The sequence below is a fragment of the Aethalodelphis obliquidens genome, unplaced genomic scaffold, assembly GCF_003676395.1.
Source record: "Aethalodelphis obliquidens isolate GAN/ISIS:26980383/991018 unplaced genomic scaffold, ASM367639v1 scaffold46, whole genome shotgun sequence".
NCBI classification, from domain to species: Eukaryota; Metazoa; Chordata; class Mammalia; order Artiodactyla; family Delphinidae; genus Aethalodelphis; species Aethalodelphis obliquidens.
In genome coordinates this window covers 300,350-319,497 of record NW_020837990.1, presented here as the reverse complement: position 1 = coordinate 319,497, position 19,148 = coordinate 300,350, and the positions used below count along the sequence as shown (strand labels likewise).

General features: G+C 50.5%; 1 protein-coding gene across 1 annotated transcript in view; it reads left to right on the top strand.

Moving 5' to 3' along the window:
• The window catches only part of PKNOX2 (PBX/knotted 1 homeobox 2), a 186,039-nt gene that overhangs the window by 119,768 nt on the left and 47,123 nt on the right, over positions 1-19,148 (top strand). The window contains exon 4 of the mRNA XM_027081894.1: positions 5,230-5,369. Coding sequence (XP_026937695.1) covers positions 5,230-5,369 — 140 coding nt within the window. The remainder of the gene's footprint in view (positions 1-5,229; positions 5,370-19,148) is intronic.

The window sequence follows — 19,148 nt, the reverse complement described above, 5'->3', positions numbered from 1 at the left end:
CCCTACAACTGGGAAAGGGTGAGCCTTAGCAGGAAGGAAAGTATCAGTGGGGCGTTCCAGTGTCAGTGAGGGCGACTAGGTAGGCAGGTGAGCACCTTGTAAACCACACCACACAGCATCCCCTGCTCATTTTCATGGCCAGACTAGACTGTCGGAGAGGCTGGATCTCTCAGCCCCTGCAGGGCATCAGGAACTTTCATCTCAAGGGGTCACAAACTGAGAATCTGGACAGGGCCCTTTTGCTCCCAGCTTAATGCAGGGCTGGTTCCAGCTGGATGATAGAGAAGAGTCCAGTGGCTAGAGCATCTGTGGGAGGCAGGAGGACGGCAAGGACCCTGTGTAGGTTCTGGACCCAGTACCGCAGCTCCCAGCGGGCAGGCCCTCCTGGGGAATGCTGCCATCCTTCCCCACCCGCTAGTCGTTATCCTATTCTCTTAATCAAGCCTCACAGCCTGCCTGGGTAGGATGTCCAGTGCCGTCCTTGGAGGAAGGCTCCGGGTCTGAGACCAGCTGTGGGCACACCAAGTGGCCTCATAGAGTGTAGTTTCTTCATATGCGAGATCGAGGAGAATAGGAGAAAGTTACCTGGAGAGAAACTCTGACACTAGTGGTGTGCTGATAAATGTTTAACAACCAGCTCTCTGGTTGGGGGTTAGAAAGAGGATTGATTTGCAGCCTTTGCCAGTTTCTGTGGTGTAATTACTCCCACCATGGTCAGCTTCAGGCTACCGATATGATATCAACCGGCTTGCAAAATTCCTGACAATTTACCAGTTGGCTTTCATAGGCCAGAGCAAGGGATCTCCGCCCTCCATCTGTCCAGCCTCTCCCCCCGCTTCTGTTCTTTAGGCCTAGAACCTTCCCCCAAAACCTCACCACCCGACACCCTCATCCCCCTGCTCCCGGGCCCTGGGACAGCTGCGGGCCTCTCCCTCTGAGCTCCAGTTCTTGAGAAATGGGTGTCTCTGGCTAGAAGAAGAAATCTATTTGAAGATAAACATTCTCCCAACCTGGAGGAAATGCAGAGTTTGCTGAACTGGCCCCCAGGAGCTAAATAAATTTGAACCATCGTCCTCCTCAGGCCAGCTCTGCTCTCTTCTCCCCCGTCCCGGCTCTCTGAGCCCCAGTAACAGCCTCTCAGCTGGGGCCGGCGCTTGGGATGCTGACAAGTGACCGCTTTTTTTTTTTTTTACATCTTTATTGGAGTATAATTGCTTTACAATGGTGTGTTAGTTTCTGCTTTATAACAAAGTGAATCAGTTATACATATGTTCCCATGTCTCTTCCCTCTTGTGTCTCCCTCCCTCCCACCCTCCCTATCCCACCCCTCCAGGCGGTGACAAAGCACCGAGCTGATCTCCCTGTGCTATGCGGCTGCTTCCCACTAGCTATCTATTTTACATTTGGTAGTGTATATATGTCCATGCCACTCTCTCACTTTGTCACAGCTTACCCTTCCACCTCCCCATATCCTCAAGTCCATTCTCTAGTAGGTCTGTGTCTTTATTCCCATCTTACCCCTAGGTTCTTCATGACCTTTTTTTTTTTCTTAGATTCCATATATATGTGTTAGCATACGGTATTTGTCTTTCTCTTTCTGACTTACTTCCCTCTGTATGACAGACTTTACACTTTCCTCTGGGCCCCAGCTGGGCTTTTGGCCGCACCTTCCCCCAGAGTCCTGTCTAGAAAGGGGAGGTGAGAGGAAAAGGAGCCCCTCCCCTCAGTCCTCCCACTCCTAGAAGCTCATCTGCATAGAAACCCCTTGTGGATTCCTTCAAGGACACGAGGAAATTCACCCTTAGTGGACTGAGCAGAGCAGAGCACACCAGCCTACCCTGTATTTTACGCTTAAACGAGCCATGCACGTAGCTGTGCATTGCTTTATGAAAGATGCACGTGCTGGAGTTGAAGAACTACAACCACCCCTCCATATGGGGAAAACTTTATAGAGTTTCCAAAGCACTTTTACACACCCTATGTCATCTAATCTGAGCCCCACGCCAACCCTGGGGGTGGGCAGTGGTCATGAAAGCACCCTCACGGCGTCCGAGCCTGTCACTGTTAAAAGGGGCTTCAGATGTCACCTACGCCAGCCCACCCAGCTAGAGAGCGTCCATCGCCTCCGCGGGAGTCTCTGCTTGGCCCCTGCACCAGTGAAAACTCACCACTTCCGGGAGGCAGCCCAGCCCAGCCTTGGAGAGCTCAGAGGCTTGGAAACTTACTATTTGGGTTGAGCCCAAATGTGTCTCTGCATTTTACAGATGTAAAGCATCGGTTGTAGTTTGACGCTTTAGGGCATACAGAACAGAACTGACACAATCTAATCCCTCATTCAGATATTCAAAGGGGGCTCTCACGTCCCTCCATCTCCCTCCCATCCCCCAAATCTTCCTTAACATTGCAGATCCCTGCAAATATTCCTCAGAATCCCTTGAGCAGCCTGGTCCACTCTCCTCTGAGTGTACTTCCCTGCACCTGTCTCAGCTCAGTAGGTGGGGCTGGAAGCTTTGTGTGAGCTGTGCCTCTGCTGATAGGTCCTCACAGAGCATCAGTTTGGGGTTTTTGTTTGTTTGTTTGTTTGTTTGACAGACACAGTACACTGTGGACATACTGAGCCTTCCGTCAACTGAAAGGTGCTGCTAAACGATGTCTCTCCTCTTCTGCACTTATATTATCGATTTTTTTTTTTTTTTTGGCTGAAGTGTTGGAAGTGTTAAATTCCAACTTATTAGACGAGAATTAATCTTATTAGACTTAGCACGTTGCCAAAATCTGTAAAGATCGTTCGGGTCCCGGTTTCACGTCACCCATAAGTTTGTTGAGCGTTTCTTCAGACATCCTCTAAATCACTGATAAAAATATTGAAGAAGAGAGTTGAGGAGAAAGCGTGTGGCATCTCCTAGAAGCCCTCCTCCCTCTGACATCTCTCCTCTAATTGTCATCCTTTGGGTGTAGCTTCCTAATCCACACAATTGTCCACCAGACCACATCGCTCCATGTTTTCCACGAGGATATCATGGGAGGTACCTTGCTGAGGTCATTTACACCATGGAAATGAAAGTGTCTACCATTTTCCCGATCTGCCAGCTCAGTGATCATGTTAACCCCAGAACTGGGCTCCATTATAGCAGGCATTCATCCTAGTCACCCCAGTGCCTAGTACATGGTGGCGACTTGAGAAGTATTGGGAAAGTTGCATTGGTGAATGAAAGAAACTAGCCCAGATCAATGTGAAGATTAGAAGTATACTTAGTTTGTCTGATTCCACCTTATTTCTGTATTTTGAAAATTAGAACAGCATTTGTTTCTACTTTCTTCCTTATAGCACCTCTTTAATACTCATGAATCCTAAAAGGACACCAGTTTGCTTACTGATGAAAAGGAGGAACTTAGGAAAGTTGAGGGATTTGCTCAAAGTCAAAAAGCTATTAACAGGAGACAGTAAGAGTCAAGCATTGTACCCTGCTGGCCTCAAGGTACCATGATGCTCTGTCTAGCACTGAGTTTGGGAAAGTTCCCCCAGCTCAGCTAACAGTGACAAGGATATTTCTTCCTAACAAAAAATGATGGGGATACAGTATATTTCTTCTATAGTCTCAATTTTATTTACCACCCATCACTCATTAATTCATTCACTTAACAAATATTTGTTGAGCATTGACTAGTGCCAGGCTATTCTAGACCCTTGGAACACAACTGTTAACCAGCCCTCTTTAAGCTTACATTTGAGTTGGAGGTGGGAGAGAAAATAACTTAGCAAGTAGATATATAGTATCTGGTCATGATAAGGGCTATGAAATATATAGTCATAATAAGGGCTGTGAAATAAGGCAGAGTAAGGGGATAGCAGGGGCAGAGGGACTCTAGTTTACTGTGAAGATGTGGCACGTGAACAGAGATCTAATGAAGAAAATGAGACAGCAGGTGTTTTGTGCTTGTATTCGTGGAAGTACAGTACTCTTTCTTCCAGAAAGCAGGGACCTAGATCATATGATAAACTTTCCAGCTGTGAAGTATAAGATTCTTTCAAGGTGTGTTCACTTGTTTATTCCCTCATTCATTTTCTGAGCAAACACTAAGCATCCAGTCTGTGTCAGTTGGGTGCCGGGGATGAAGGTGTGAACAAGGTATTAGCTCGGGAGGCAGACAAGGGCGTCAAGTCCAAGAACACAGTGGGTGAGAGCTGTCAGGCTCTGTGGGCCGGTTGGAGGAAAGCAATAGTTGAGGCATGTCACCACACGTGACATTTCAGGGATCCATTTAAGGAAAATAAAATATAAAAGCATTAAGTTCTGTTATGATGGTTACCCAAAATTTAAAAGCCATTTAACCATTTCTTTAAATGAAATCTTATACGGAAAGTCCAATATAGAATATATTTTTAAAAGGTGCTCTGATTGGCACAAACTTGGGAACCCAGGGGCACCTTCAAAAACATGTAACATAGGAGGAGAACCACTACGCTAAATATTTGTTATGGCTAAGAACAGAAATCTGTTCATCGTCCACTACAACCTGCTTATCTTCAAGTGCCCAGGTAAACCAAATTTGCAGAACACTCAATTGTCAGTCAAAACCATTAAAAGTTACCTCTGGCTTGTGTTAAATGGGATAAACCTCTGCCCAGTTGAGAACTGACTCAGCTATTTTTTTCCTGCTCTCCAAAGTCATCAAATCAAACCTAACACTGCCCAGTACAGCCCAAGTGACTCATAAGCACAATTTGAAGGTTCATCATTCTGTCTTTTTCTGCTTCTGGCCAGAGGCCACCACCTTAATTTGCATTAAGAACCATCACTTTTATTTTATTTTTTTACATCTTTATTGGAGTATAATTGCTTTACAATGTTGTGTTAGTTTCTGCTGTACAACAAAGTGAACCAGCTGAATGTATACACAGATCCCCATATCCCCTCCCTCTTGAGCCGCCCTCCCCATCTAGGCCCCTAGCCCCTCTACGTCGCTTTTAAAGTGAGCTCACTTCCACACCACCTGATTTTGGATGGTCCTAAATCGTTCCCCAGAATTTTCTCATTTGAGGAAACACCAGCTTTCCTCCCACTGCAGCATATGTACAAATAGACGCTCGTTATACCCTCACATTTCTCTCGTACACGTTCTCTTATCCATACACACACCCCACAGGACGAGGTGGACCTCACAGTTCCAGCCGGGGAACCAGTGGTCCTGGCCCTACTAACCCACACCTCCTCTCTGTCTCTGCAGATGACGGCGACCGCTCAGGCCCCCTCTAAGGCCCAGGCTGTCCACATCGCCGCACCCTCGGCTGCTGCCAGCACACCTGTGCCCAGTGCCCCCATCGACCCCCAGGCCCAGCTGGAGGCTGACAAGCGAGCTGTGTACAGGTAGGAGACACTTCAGCCGGGCCATGCGCAGGAGCCCCCAGGTGGCCTCAGGCCCAGCTCAGCCATGAGAGATGTGAGTGCAGGCCAGCAGGTGGGCTCATGGAAGCCAGTAGCCAGGGCCAGGTCCCTTCTCTCTGAAGTCACTCCAGAGAGCCCTCAGCTGGCCATGCAGGAATTGTCCAGGGAGGGAGATGAAGCCTGGCTGTGTCTTCCAGGAGGGCCTCTTCCTCAGCCCAGCTGGGGAGATGAGCCCTGACGAGCATCAGAGCCCTCCACTCAGTAAACGGGCAGCTGCCTCAGGACTGTCCTGGCCCACGTGCCCCGTTGTCGCCTTCATTCCAGCACTCGCCATCCAGGACTCGGTTGTGAGCAAAGCTTTAGTACGCCTGGAAACCACCGGGAGCGCTCGTCAGAACACATGTATCTGGACTCCGTGCTCAGAAATGCTGAATCAGTAGGTCAAGATGTAGGAGGAGGGTGTGAATGTCTAACAAGCATTCCAGGCGACTCTAATGCGGCTGGGGCTTGGCCCACACTGTGATTCATGGTAGCCTTTGGTGTTTAGCAATAGAGGTTGTACACGACTGTGTAGGCTCTGGCACCCTCCCCGAGATGGGCGGTTTGCTGAGAGCAGGTGGCTTGCCTCGTTTTACTCTGCCTCAGCCCCTTGTACCCAGGGCTGGGCCCTGAATGTAGCAGAGGGTGGGAAGGGCTCAGGGAAATTCCGGTCTGTGCTGTGTACGTTGTTGAGGTGAAGATGCGGTCCTCTGAGGGCAGACCTGAGTGAGGTCCCAGCAGGGATTTCAGTCATCCTTTGTCCATGGGGAGCCCACATCACTAAGAAAAGATGCCCAAGTCAGCACTCAGTGTTGAGGCTGGACCCTTGCTCACATTCGCTTGTGTGAGCACATACATTCGCGTGCATCAGCAGTGGGGCCGACCCCTGGCTAAGCGTGCGCTGCAGCGGGCGCTAACTCCAGTCACACGTGGACTGGCCCACCCAGCCCCGCCCATGACAGTGGCTTTATGGCAATGGTGGTAGTTATTGCCGTTATGATCATTATCACTGGCATTATTTTTAGTTACTCAGATGAGCTGAATGCCTCTAATGCCAACAGTTGGGAGTCCAAAGCGGTGGGCCCTGATCCCTAGATCCTGACACAAGGCCTGGATAACACAGCTCCCGGGCCCCAGCCTGCCCAGCGCACAGGCCAGGCCCAGCTCCTGTGGATAGAGACCTCTGCCTTGGGCCCCAAAGAATGCCAGGATCTGGTCACAGGACCTGTCAGAGACCCTGAGGAGGACCCCAGTTCCCCTGCCCCCAGCATGGGACCTACACTCCTGTCCTCCCTTCACACTTGCCTTGAACCCTTGCTATTACCACGTGGAGGCGTTGTGCTGGGCTCCAGGGGAAAGAGGTAAATCATAAAGGTTATGCATGGGCTGTTCCCTGCCTCTCCAGGGATGGAGACATAATGCCAACAAGAAACCAACATAGAGTGGTCAGAGCTTTGACAGAGCAACCTTCACGGGGGAAGCAGTAGAGTCTGATCTTCAAGGCTGAGTAAGAGAGCTCAGCAGGAGGAGAAATGGGGGGTCAGGAACTTCCGGCAGAGGAGAGCCTGGTGTGTTCCCAGGACGGCCAGTGGCCAGAGCAGCTGGGCGTGGGAAGATGAGGCTGCACAGGGCCTGTAGCCTCACCTTGTGCCTGGTGGCGGAACAGAAGCAGGGAGCGAGAGTGGCCTGGCCTCTGAAAACTGCCCCGTGGTCTGATGACTTTGGGTACAGTCATCACACCCCCTTTAAATCCCTGCTGCTCCAAGTGTGGTCCATGGGCCAGAAGCATCGCGTCACCTGGGAGCTCATTGGAGACGCAGAATCTCAGGCCCCACTCGACCTGAGGATTCCTGATCTGCACTTTGACAAGATCCCAGGTGATTCATATTCGCACTGGAGACGGATTCCTGACACCTTCTCGGACCCCCAGGGGCAGGGACCTGTAGTGAGCACAGATCTTAGTCTAGAAAGACCCCAAATTAGTGGCCTAACATAAAGTTTCTGGAAACCTAGGCTTGAGCCCTACCTCCTCCTTGTACTCGTCTCTCTGAGCGTTGGTTTCAGGACAGAACCTAATCAGTGGTTCGGCAAGAATGACGAGACAGCCCATGTCAGCATCTGACTCCATGTCTGGCACAAAGCAGACGGTTCCCTTGTTCCTGCCAATGGGCTCCACGTGCTCCATAGCCCTTCCCAAGACCCCAGGCTCAGACCCCACCCAGGCCCAGCCAGGAGGTGGGCCACGTCCCCAGGGGAGCTGTCCACCATGATGTCACCTGAAGTACAAAGGCCCAGATCTTCCCTCAACCAACATGCCTCACCTCCACATCTGAGATTCACCCTCTCCCACGGGGCTGTCACCTCACAGCCCATGGCATTTGAGCAAATTATCTCTGCAGCTGTCTGACCATGAAGAAGAAATCCCAGGCTGGGTACCACCAACAGTCCAGCCAAACAAGGCTGCCCGGCATCTCAGGACGACGGAACAGAGGGACATCAGCACCCTTGCCCAGTTCTTTCTTCTGCAGCCCTGCTTGCCCCAGGGCCCCCAGGGTGTCTCCCATGACCACCCCTCTCCCATTAGTGCCAGCCGCCCTCTCCACCGCCCTTGCTGGCTGAGGGGAGACACTCTACCTCCCATAGGGTCGGGTAATTCTAATTAGATCTGCCCGCCTGGGGCGGCCTGGCTGTTCAAAGCACCTCAGGGAGTCGGCATTTCATGTCCATAAATGTAAGCATCCCCTCTCCACGGAGATTAGTGCCCGCGCTGACTTTTGGGTGTCCCCGCTGAGGCCCCTCCCTGAACTACTTCGAAGAACGAAGGTGGGGGAGGCCCCTCCCTGGCCAGGCCCGCAGGGCGACATCGGGCAGTGCGACAAGAGGGAGGGAGCCTCCTGGTGCCCTGAGGTTTTATTTGTGTAGGAGGATGTGCTGATGAAATGTATTGGTTCTTTCTGATGTGGAAACTCTGCATGTGGGGTGGGGGGAGGGGGGAAGGGAGGCAGAGTCTGTCTTTAATTGGATCATACCAGAGCATCATCTGGGCTAATCAGCAAGGCAGCCGGGAGCTCCCGCTCAGATTGATGATTGCAGTCTAATCCGAGCAGACCCCATGATTGGATGCACATCGCGGGTAATTGTGTTTGTGGCCCAGGAGCAATGCTGAGGGGGTCTGCCGAGGGGAGGCCCCATGGAGCGGGGACCGCAGGCTTGGACCCAGCTCAGATCTCTCCTAACGCAGGTGCACCTCACCCCTGGGGTTTTCCCCCCAAGAAGTTAAAATTTAGCTTGGACCACACCTCCCCACCTCTCCACCGGTGGGCTGCGGGCTGGACGGTGTTAGGTGGCGGGGAGCTTGGAGGTTAGGTTGCCAGCAGCACAGAGACGGGGCCAAGAGGGTGAGGTTGATCCAGCTTTCACTGTCCCTCCTCCCCTCCAGTCTCTGCCGTTCCCCTTTGAAGTGAGTGGGTTCCCATGGAAACCGTGATGTCCTGGGGAGCAGAACAGTGGCAGGAGCTGGGCCTGGCCAGGTGCAGTGGGGGAGGAGGGGGCTCTGCTGAGACGGCTCTGCGCATGCTGGGTTCCGCCCCTGAGGCTGAAATACTGTCTGGGGACCCAGGAAATGGCCCGCCGGGCACTGCAGAAGTTACCTGTTAGTGACAGGAAGTGCTGGCCTGGAGGCAGGAACAGCGAGAGAAGGGTGGGGACAGCTGTGCTTTGCTTCTCCAGGAAAAATGCCAGAGAATTGAGCTGCGAATCAGGTGCGGAGGGTGAGGTGACTGCAGGACCCTGTGTCTCTCCTTTGTGGCGTTAACTCACAATTGAACCGATTGTGTTAATATTAGTTCTGTTTCCACCACTAGATCGTTACCTCCATGAAGTCAGGGTCTATGCGTTTTCATTGATGGATCCCCAGCGCCTTACACAATACCTTAGACCCAGCAGCTTGGACGAGCATGTACTAAAGCAGGGCCTGTTGAGCGGATTCCTTAAGTAGGCGAGGCAGGACCCGTCCATATTCCATGGTTCCAGGCCGGTGTGCTGGCTAACGGGCTCTGGGGGGAGCGGGGAGGGGAGAGCCCTCATGTAGCACCTGTCGATTTCCGTGGTGTAACTGCATCCACCATGGCCCGTTTCAAGCTACCAGTGCGCTGCTGAACAAAGGTGGGAAGAGATGCACACAGTCGGCTCTCCCCAGCCTCAAGCACAAACGCCTGCGGGTAGCGAGTTACAGGTGCCCAGTTTGACCAGCACCTTTACAGCCGACTTTGTGGAATGCTTCAACTCATAGCATTAGCCACGATCCTACACGCGTTGGCCCTCACTGACCTGTCTGGCCCACTCCCCGGTTCTAAATTTGAAATGTTCCCACGTAACGAATTAATGCTTAGAGGCTGGCCCAGAATAAGCGCTATGTAAGTGTTTGCAATTGTGATTTCTCACCCGAACCCCAAGGCAGTGAATTTTCTCCTTCCTAGATTCCACCCAGTGCCGTCCAACTCTTAACATCTGCTTGAGCAAAGCCCTGATGCCTCCACGTTCTCCAGGTAGATTCCAAGGCTTTCCTGTTTCATCCGTTAATGAGTTCCTTCCCAGCAGCTCCAGAAACCCCACATCAAACCAGTCTTTAGTTTCTCAGCTGTCAGAGTCTCGGCCTTTCCGTGTAGTGTTTGTAGTTCTTCCTGTCAGTCTCATCTCTCTGTAAACCACACTCAGAGCTTCTGCCCATGTAGCACCCAGCCCTAGACAGTTCACGCTGAAGTCCGCTTCTAGTTCAACAGAAAGCAGTACACATTGCTAAGGCCTTGTTTATAATACATTTGCCCCTGTTGCATTCAGACCGGATCCCTCTAGAATCCACACTTGTTTAGGGAAAGATCAGAACGGGGCAGTGGGCAATGTTCAGATCGCTCCCTTGAGACTATATCTCTAAAGGTCACTGAAGTTCGGGCTCGATCCTAATGGTCCAATAGCTAGAGGGACAAAGGCCATAGAGCAGCTGTGCTGAGCTGTGGGACAAGGTCTAAAAATAGATGTGGTGATAACCAGCTTGGTCGCCTTGGGAAAGTTAGTCCCTCTGAATCCGTTTTCTCAACTGTAAAAAAGGAAATAGTCATAGCTAGACTAAAATGAGATGATATATGATAATATCTAACACACAGATCAGTGTTTGCTGCCTGGGGTGGGATGGGATGGGGGTGTTTTAAACAAAGGGGCCAGCATGGTCCCCGTGGCCTTTTCAGCATGTAAGGCATCTGGGCATTCAGGGAGGTGAAATCCAGGCTGCAGAATAGGGCCTGTGGACCTCGATCGCCTGGGTTTCCATTCTGGCTCCGCCACTGGGCAGTAAACCTTTCTGGGCCTCTGTTTCCTCATCTGTAAAATAGGACTGAAAATAGTGCCATCTCTTCATTAGGTTGGTCATGAGGATGAAATGAGATAATACCATGAAGTGCTGGATAAAGAAGCTGGCACGTGGAGAGTACTCTGCAGCCATTAGCTGCTATGAGATGTTTGGGGGAATGGAAACAGGGGTTGGTCGGGCTAGAAGGTAAATGCTGAGGGGCGATCCAGCAAGAGGCAAGACAGGAAAGGGCTCCCAGCTGAGTGGTCCTGCACCGCGGTTCAGTTAAACATTTACTGAGCTCTGCTACGCGGAAGCATCGTGTCAAGTTCCAAGAGGGGTTCTGAATTAAAAAGAATCAGTCCAGGGAGTGGCAAGAAGATAGGATAGGAAGTAGCTATAATATAAAATTGGCACATCTAATGGGCTCAAAAAACTCTATGTGGAATTGACTGCAAGGCCTCTGGCCCACAGCGCAGTGTAGGAGAGTAGCACTGCTTTTCCCAAGGGAGGTGAAGCCCAAGGGAAATGATAGCCAAGCGGCCTCTCCTGGGGCCGGGCTGGTGAATGGGGAGGCGGGAGCCCCCTGGGCTTGGGGCTGGGCAGAGGGGCTGGCTGCTGTGTGACTGTCCTCTTTAGCAGCTGCCTGGCCAGGACCCTGGGAACTGGTACTTCCTAATGAATTGTCTTTGAGGGAACTCTTCCACCTTGTGACCAAGGGGTGTTCTGTCTCCAGGGAGCTGACCCCGGGGCTTAACCCTGCGCCTTCCCTGGCATAGATAGAGCTTGGTCATTCCTGGGACGTGCTGGGTGAGGTGGCCTGAGAAGGGTGTGGGAGAAGTTTAGCCATTCCAAGCAGAAGAGTCAGGACCAGATGCTTCTGGACTAGGTGCTGGGAGCGGATGTTCCAGGCTGCATTCTGAGCTGGGTTTTATGGGCTGGGGCTCCAGCAGACACTCCTTGCGTTTGGAAGCAGTTGGATTCACTGACATCTGAGCAAACATAACTGTAGCTGTTGACTACAGTCAGGGGAGCGATCCTGCTGGAGCCGTAATCTGAAAGTCAACCCGTGCTCAATTCTTCCCCGGCACCAGGCAAAACCTGTTCCCTGCCCTTCCTGCCGGCATCTCGAAGGCTCTCACCCCGGACCCAGCCTCTGCACATGCCGCTGGCAGGCCCAGAGGCTGCGGCTGCCTGGCTCAGAGAGCAGGTGTGTTCAGAGGCAGCGGGTCCTGATCCTTCCACAGCTCACCACCTGGCCGAGGCAGAGCTGAGGAGTCCAGGTACCCCACCAAGACAAGGCACACAGATAAGAGATCCAGGAGCCTGGAATCCCAATGACTTTTATCCTCACAAGGTTATGTTAGGATTAAAGGAGATAACCAATGCTAACAGCTGACAGTGCTTGGCACAGACAAGGCTTACGGTGAATGGTGGCCACAGTTGTGAGGAGTTACTGCGACAAGTACTAGATTGGATCGGTCCCCCTTACTAGAGGGAAGACACCAGCCATTGGGCCTCCCGCTGGTGCGAATGGTGGGGGGGGGGGGCATCAGGTGGGAGGGGCGGGGAGCCAGCAAGCTTGGCCTTTGAGGGCTCACATGGCCCATGGCTTCTCACCAGGGCTGGACTAAGCCAGTCTAGCCCTTCTAAGCCCCACTCTCTGATTTTCCCAAGCACTGGGCCATTTTGTGGTCAAGTGGAAAGAACATAGGACTAAGACTTCAGCCTAAGCTCTGATTCTACCACTGAGCAACTCATGTAGCCTCTTTAGATAAACTTTCCCACAGGGTAGGCATAAGATGAGAAAATGAAAGATCTTTAAAAACGTCAAAGCCTTCTCCAACACACAGAAGTATTATTATGAGAGCAAGTTCTTTTGGAAACCTGTTTGGTGAGGTAGAGACCGTCTTGTGCTGCACGGGTCCTGATGCTCAAAGGGTAAACGTGGCAGCTCAGTTCTGTGACCCCAGGACGCATAGGACTCAAGGCCAGTAGAGAAAAAAAGGGAGAGGAGGATGAAGTGATTCTAATAATAGTTCAAAAACAGCACCTGGGAAAGGGGGAAGAACACAAAATTTGGAGTTTGGATACCCAGATTGAAATCTCAACTCAGTCACTTATTAGCCTGATGTAATTCTTTAACCACATGGCCCCTCAGTTTGCTAATCAGTAAAATGGGAATAATAAAAATATTGGGTGTTTCAATGCAATAAGCACATGAAATGTAAGTTACGAAGTGCCACCAGATGTGTGTCACTGTCATTTTGCCATGACATAATGGATGGAGCTCCCCTTCCCACACCAGACCTTCCCCCAGTGCTTTCTTTTGGGGACTGGCTGGCTCTCTGGTGACTTGGATAGAAACTGCCTCTCACGAGCTGCCTAACTGCAGGAAAGATACTTCTGTTTTCTCTTCCTGAGTTACCTCCCCTTAAAATGAAGAGGCTGATCATGAAAAAGACAGGAGATAAGTGATAGTAAAGATGTGGAGAAGAGGGAACTCTTGTGCACTGCTGTTGGGATTGTATATTGGTGCAGCCACTCTAGAATACAGTATGGAGGATCCTTAAAAAATTAAACATAGAACTATCCTATGATCCAGCAGTCCCACTTTGGGGATCCAAAGGAAATGAAAACACTAACTCGAAAAGACATCTGCACCCCCGTGTTCATTGCAGAATTATTTATAATAGCCAAGGCACAGAAACCACCTAAATGTCCACTGATGGATGAATGGATAAAGAAGTTGTGGCTTATATATACAGTGGGATATTATTCACATGGAGGGACCTTGAAAGCATTATGCTAAGTAAAATACATCATAGAGGAAGGCAAATTCTGTAGGATCTCACTTATATGTGGGATCTAAAAAAAAACTTAGAGCAAAAGAGATTGGATTTGTGGTTATCAGAGGTGAAGGGTAGAAGGAGGGGGTAACGGAGGAGGGTGGTCAAAAGGTACAAACTTCCAGTTATAAAAGAAGGAAGTACTAGGGATGTAATGTACAACATGACGACTATAGCTAGCACTGCCCTGTCATATCTAGGTAAGTTAAGAGAGTAAACACTAAGAGTGCTCATCACAAGAGAAAAATTTTCTTTTCCTTTTTCTCTTTTATCTGAGAAGATGGATGTTAGCTGAACCTATCGTGGTAATCATTTCATAGTATATGATACTACATGCCTTAAACTTATACAGTGATGCATGTCAATTATTTCTTAGTAAAACTGGGGAGAAAATGAAGGGGCTGGAGATGAGATCCTACCAGGTCTCAAATTTTAGGTTCTTTGTATTCTTGCCCTTGTAGACCAGCCTTAACAACCAGTTTGTTGAGATTTCACATTTATTACTTTTTTTTAATGTGCCAGGAGGGAAGGGTGTGAGTGTGCATGCGTGTGTGTGTGTGTGTGTGTGTGTGTGAAGGGATGGAGACAAAGCAGACTGTGGCCTCCCCTGAGCCCCACACTCACCAGGGATGGACCTGTCCACCCACCTGGGGGAGGAGAGCTGGTTGGAGCCCAGGAACCCAGCAGATGCAATTCCAATTTAGCAACAAGAAGAAGTCCTCTCCAAGGCAACCCAGGCGAACATACCGCCCACTGGGCAGGACTAAAAATACACCCGCATGGTTTCAACGTCACACCTGAAGTAAAAATACATCCAACCAGGAGCTGCTGGCTTGGTCTCCCCCACCCCACTCTGCTCTCTCCATCTGGTGCCTTTGAGGGGAGGAGAGGAGGGCTGGCCGAGCGCTTCCTTCACACTTACTCGTCTGCCCCTGAGACCCTGCCAGCCCTCACCCCACACACCCAGCAGAGCCCAGAGGAGAACTGGGGCCCTTTGTAGTAACTGTGGCTGAAGCTGCCAGATGGCTGTAGCTGACCTGGGTACCACAGGGGAGTGGATTCCGGGCCCGAAAGAACTTTAGGCTTGTGTCTCAGAATCTCCGCTTGCTGTCAGTGCTCGCTTCGTTCATTCATTTGTCCCCATTCATTGATCCTCCAAATATTTATTGATCCTCTGCTCTGTGCCAGGCACTGTGCTGGAAATTCAGAGGTAAGACGAGTTCGTGGACCAGAGAAGCTCCCCATGTAGTGAGGAAGACAGATCTGTGCACAGACAACTGTAGTCAATAGAATTTAATCATTGTCCTGTGGGAAATAAAAATAAATTCTTACTGGCAGTGTTTTTTGGTTTCAAAAATGGGGTTCCGAGGTCCAGTAAGTTGTCCTTTGCCCCTCCTCCTCCTCTTTCTGTGCCTCTATTTGAGTTGGCATGTGGGCTTGTTTCCCTGCCAAATGAGTCAGTAGAGATGGGATTATACATTTATTGGAGTGGATAGCGTCCATGTTGACCTGAATAAGAAAAGGTGCCCCTGTGCCATTCCAGGGAAATGGAACAAGCGTTAATTGACAGCTTACTGAGTGCCAGACACTCTACTTGTTCCTTCATGTAATTCTTAACAATAACCTCTGTGGTAGGTGGCGTTATCCCTATTTTATAAAAGAGGAAACTGAGGCTCAGAGAAATTCAGTAACTTGCCCCAGAGTCACACAATTAATTATCTGTCTCCAAAGTCTGTCCTTGAGGGGGTGATGAAGGTGCCAGGAGCCCGGGGCCACCTGCTGTCTGTTCAACTACCATGTTCTCCACTGAGTCTATCCAGGAGAAACACTGACAAGAAAGCTGAGGCCATACTGTGAAGCACCGTGGTGTGCTCTGATGATGCTGACTCTGTTTTATCAGCATCAAGGAGAGATTGCACTGTAGTTCTCAGAATGACTACTTGGAATGGGCCTTCTGGCCATGAAAAGATGCCCAGGAAAGGGGCAGGAGTCGTCCTGAAAGGTGCCTCCAGGGTATTGTCTCTGATTCTGTGATCTCAGTGACCTGACCTGGGGCACTAGAAATAAAGGGTTACAATGCCAGCCCCCGGGTAGGGTTTCCAGGGTGGTGGGCCTTTGACAACTTGAGACCTCCGCTGTGTGTGTCCGTGGAGACCAGGTTGGGTCGATGCTTGCCCCCCTTTACCCCCACCTCACTGGCCAGTGGCTGATATCCTCTGCACAGGTCTGACCCTGACCAGGCTCTGGTCCCACTGCCTCATCACCAAAAACCTCCATCCAGAAATGTTCCTTTCCTACTATACATTCCCTCCTCTGGACCGTCCACTCTCATCCCAGCTAGGAAGGGTCAAAGGCTCTGACATCCCACCCCATCCCCATCGGAGGAAGCAGCCAAGCCTCAGGGGGTGGTGAGCGCTGACACTGGGCTGTGAAGGGAGGCACAGGACAGGCCTGGGGGCTCCAAGGTCAGTCACAGGGAGAGGCAGCGGACAGCCAGGCAGGCTGCCACACACTTGGCTGGACCCATAATTGAGGTCTGCAGTTCTGGCCAAGGTCACAAAACGAGGGATGACTGAGAGGCTCAGAAGTGACAGAGTGGCATGACTGTGAATCACAAGGTTTACCACCCAGAAAGGGAGCTCAACACTAACGTCCCCCCATGTGTGTGACTGTCATCGCCACCCCCAACCCCAGCTGTGGGGCTCTGTTTCTCTCTTCATATCTGTTCCGTGTTTCTTGTGTTCTTCGCGTTATAGCCTCTCTGAAGCGCTATTTAAAAAAAATTTTTTTTTTAATTGAAGTATAGTTGATTTACAATGTTGTGTTAGTTTCAGGTGTACAGCAAAGTGATTAAGTTTTATTTATATATATATATATGTTTATATATATATATAAGTTTTATATATTCTTTTTCAGATTCTTTTCCTTATAGGTTATTACAAAATATTGAGTATAGTTCCCCATGCTGTACTGTTGGTCCTTGTTTGTTATCTGTTGAAGCTCTGTATTTTGGCATCCTTTCTTTTTCCTATCTCTGCTTCTCTGTTTATGGCCCTATGAGCAGAAAGAAATGTTAAAAAAAAATGTTTTTCTTAACCCAGGTTGTCCAAGGAGGAACGAAGGGAAGCAGAACAAAGTCCACTTGTCTTCTTTTGAGTCCTTTTAGCAAAAGGAAATGAGCTTCAGCCTTATAGGGGAACTTGCAGTTAGATACGAGTATAAAAATTACCAAGGAAGTTATGGTCTCCATCCCAAGAGGTCTTCGAAAATGTTAGGGAAACCTATTGGGCCATCTGCGGTGAGAACATCTGTCTTGAAAGAGGGAGGAGTAAAATGGAAGGCGCTGAAGCTCTCCTGCCTGAGGATGCTCTCAGAAGCCTCACTAGAAATATGTGTGTGGGTGGGGGGATGAGGGGGGCCCGGATCGCTTTGCCCTCAAGAAAATCTGGGGCTTCAGCGAGGGGTCTCAGCCTCGCTGCTGCTGGAGAGAGGGTGACATTCAACTCTGCAAAGGGCTTCAGCCAAAATCCTGCCCTGTTTAGACCCAGGCCCTTTGGGGCGCTCCCAGAGGCAGCCCTACGCACCCTGGCCCCAGGCTGGGCATTTTAGGCCCGCGAATTCGGGTGATGCAGAAAACAACGAAGGCAGAAATGTCAGAAGTAATTAAACCAAACGATAGCTTAAACCCCTGTAGAAATCAACACATCCGGTTTAATCACCTTCTTAAGCTAGCACAAGACTGCAATTCTGTGGAGAGGGGTTCTTTATTTCTCTGGATCGTTAACAAGAACTGTATATCTTGAGTTTGCTTTTGGTTCAGATGCTCCTGGGGAGAGGTGATGAGGGTGGGCCTGGGGGTGGGGACTCCGAAAAGGAAACAAGATATAATAAAATCTTATTTGAGGTCCTCTCTCGCCCCCCGCTCCTGGCACTGTCCGCACTCGGGGCAGCCCGCCCTCCCGGCACCCAGGCAGAGGCACAGTGCTGAATGTGATAAATGAGGCCATTAGAGAAATTCATTTCTCTTTATTAGTCTGTGTCAGATCCTTTCTATTAGTGGCTGGAAACGACCTCTCTTCTGCAGTAAAATGTCATGCCAGTTCACTCCTTTTATTTGTTCTGCACCAACGAGGCTCAAACTCTCCCTGAATTAGTGCAGTGAGATTTATTTTCTCCAAATTTTGAACGGCTTAAGAGAGCTTGGGGGGGGGGGGGGGCAGGGGGGTCAGTGGTGGGATGAACTGGGAGATGGGGATTGGCATATATACCCTAAGATGTATAAAATAGATAACTAATAACCTGCTGTATAAAAAAATAAATAAAATAAAATTCAAAAAAATAAAAATAAAAAAAAGAGAGAGATTGGGCTGGAGGGGGCGGCCAGGTGGGAGGCGACACGGGGAAAAGCATGGAGAAAGGTCGGGGAGGGAGAAGGCGAGCTCTTCTGGAAGTCAGACGTCCTCAGCTCTCTGGAAATAAAGGCTAATGGCCATCTTTCACATCTTGTTCATCATCGTCCAGACACTGGGGACCGAGTTTCCACGTTTCTGCTTCCAGCCTCTGAAGGGTACTGATCCACGGTGGGAGAGATCTGGACAGCGGGAAGAGGAACTCCTTAAAACCCATTTTCTAGTTGGACAGACTGAAGCTCAAGGAAGGTCAAGAATGACAGGACCAGTATCCCACGCATGACCGGAAATCCCCCTTCCGATCCCCTGCCTGGCTCAGACAAGGGCATTCATGTCCTGGGAGGGTAAAGTGCCCAGCCCTCCTCGTCTCTGCCCTAGTTACCTCACCCCACCCCAGGCCCGCAGTGGAGGCTGCTGGAAAGGACTCCTTGAAGGTGGCTTCCAGCCTCTTCCCCAGTCTTATGGGATGATGTTGGAGGATAGCTTAAAATATAGGTCAACGCTTAGGCAGGTGTAGGATGGGCAACTGGGGAAGGGGCTGGGAACTGGGCCGGGAACAGCCTTAAAGAAGGCCATAGCATCACTGCAGCCACAGAACCCATCTGAGTCACTGGGAAACTGAGCCTGTTTCTCAGGGGTGGTACAGAGCATCTCAGCAGTCCCCACACTTGAGGTAGCAGGTAGCGGTCAGGGTGATCGAGAGATGCAGGTGGATAGAGCACGGGAGCCACAGGCAGCCCTACCAACCCTGGCTATGGTTCATATGAAAAACTGGGTGAGCACAGATGTCATCCGAACTCCTGGACTCAGGGATCCAGGGATCAGGGCGGGTGGAACCAGAGGCAGGAGGCTGGGGAGGGTGAGGTATGAAGGGAGGATTGGGGAACTCATAGTGCAGCTCAGTCAGGGAGGGGCTGGGGAGAGGGGCCATGGCAGCAACCAGGAGGCCTGTTCTGTGCTCCACGGGTCCTTGCTTAACTTGGGGGAGAGGATGGAAAGCACGTTTTCTTCTACTGAGAGATGGCAGAAGCCATAGAAAACACCCCCAGATATGCCCTCGTCTCTCTCTCTCTCACACACACACACACACACACACACACACACACACACACACACACAC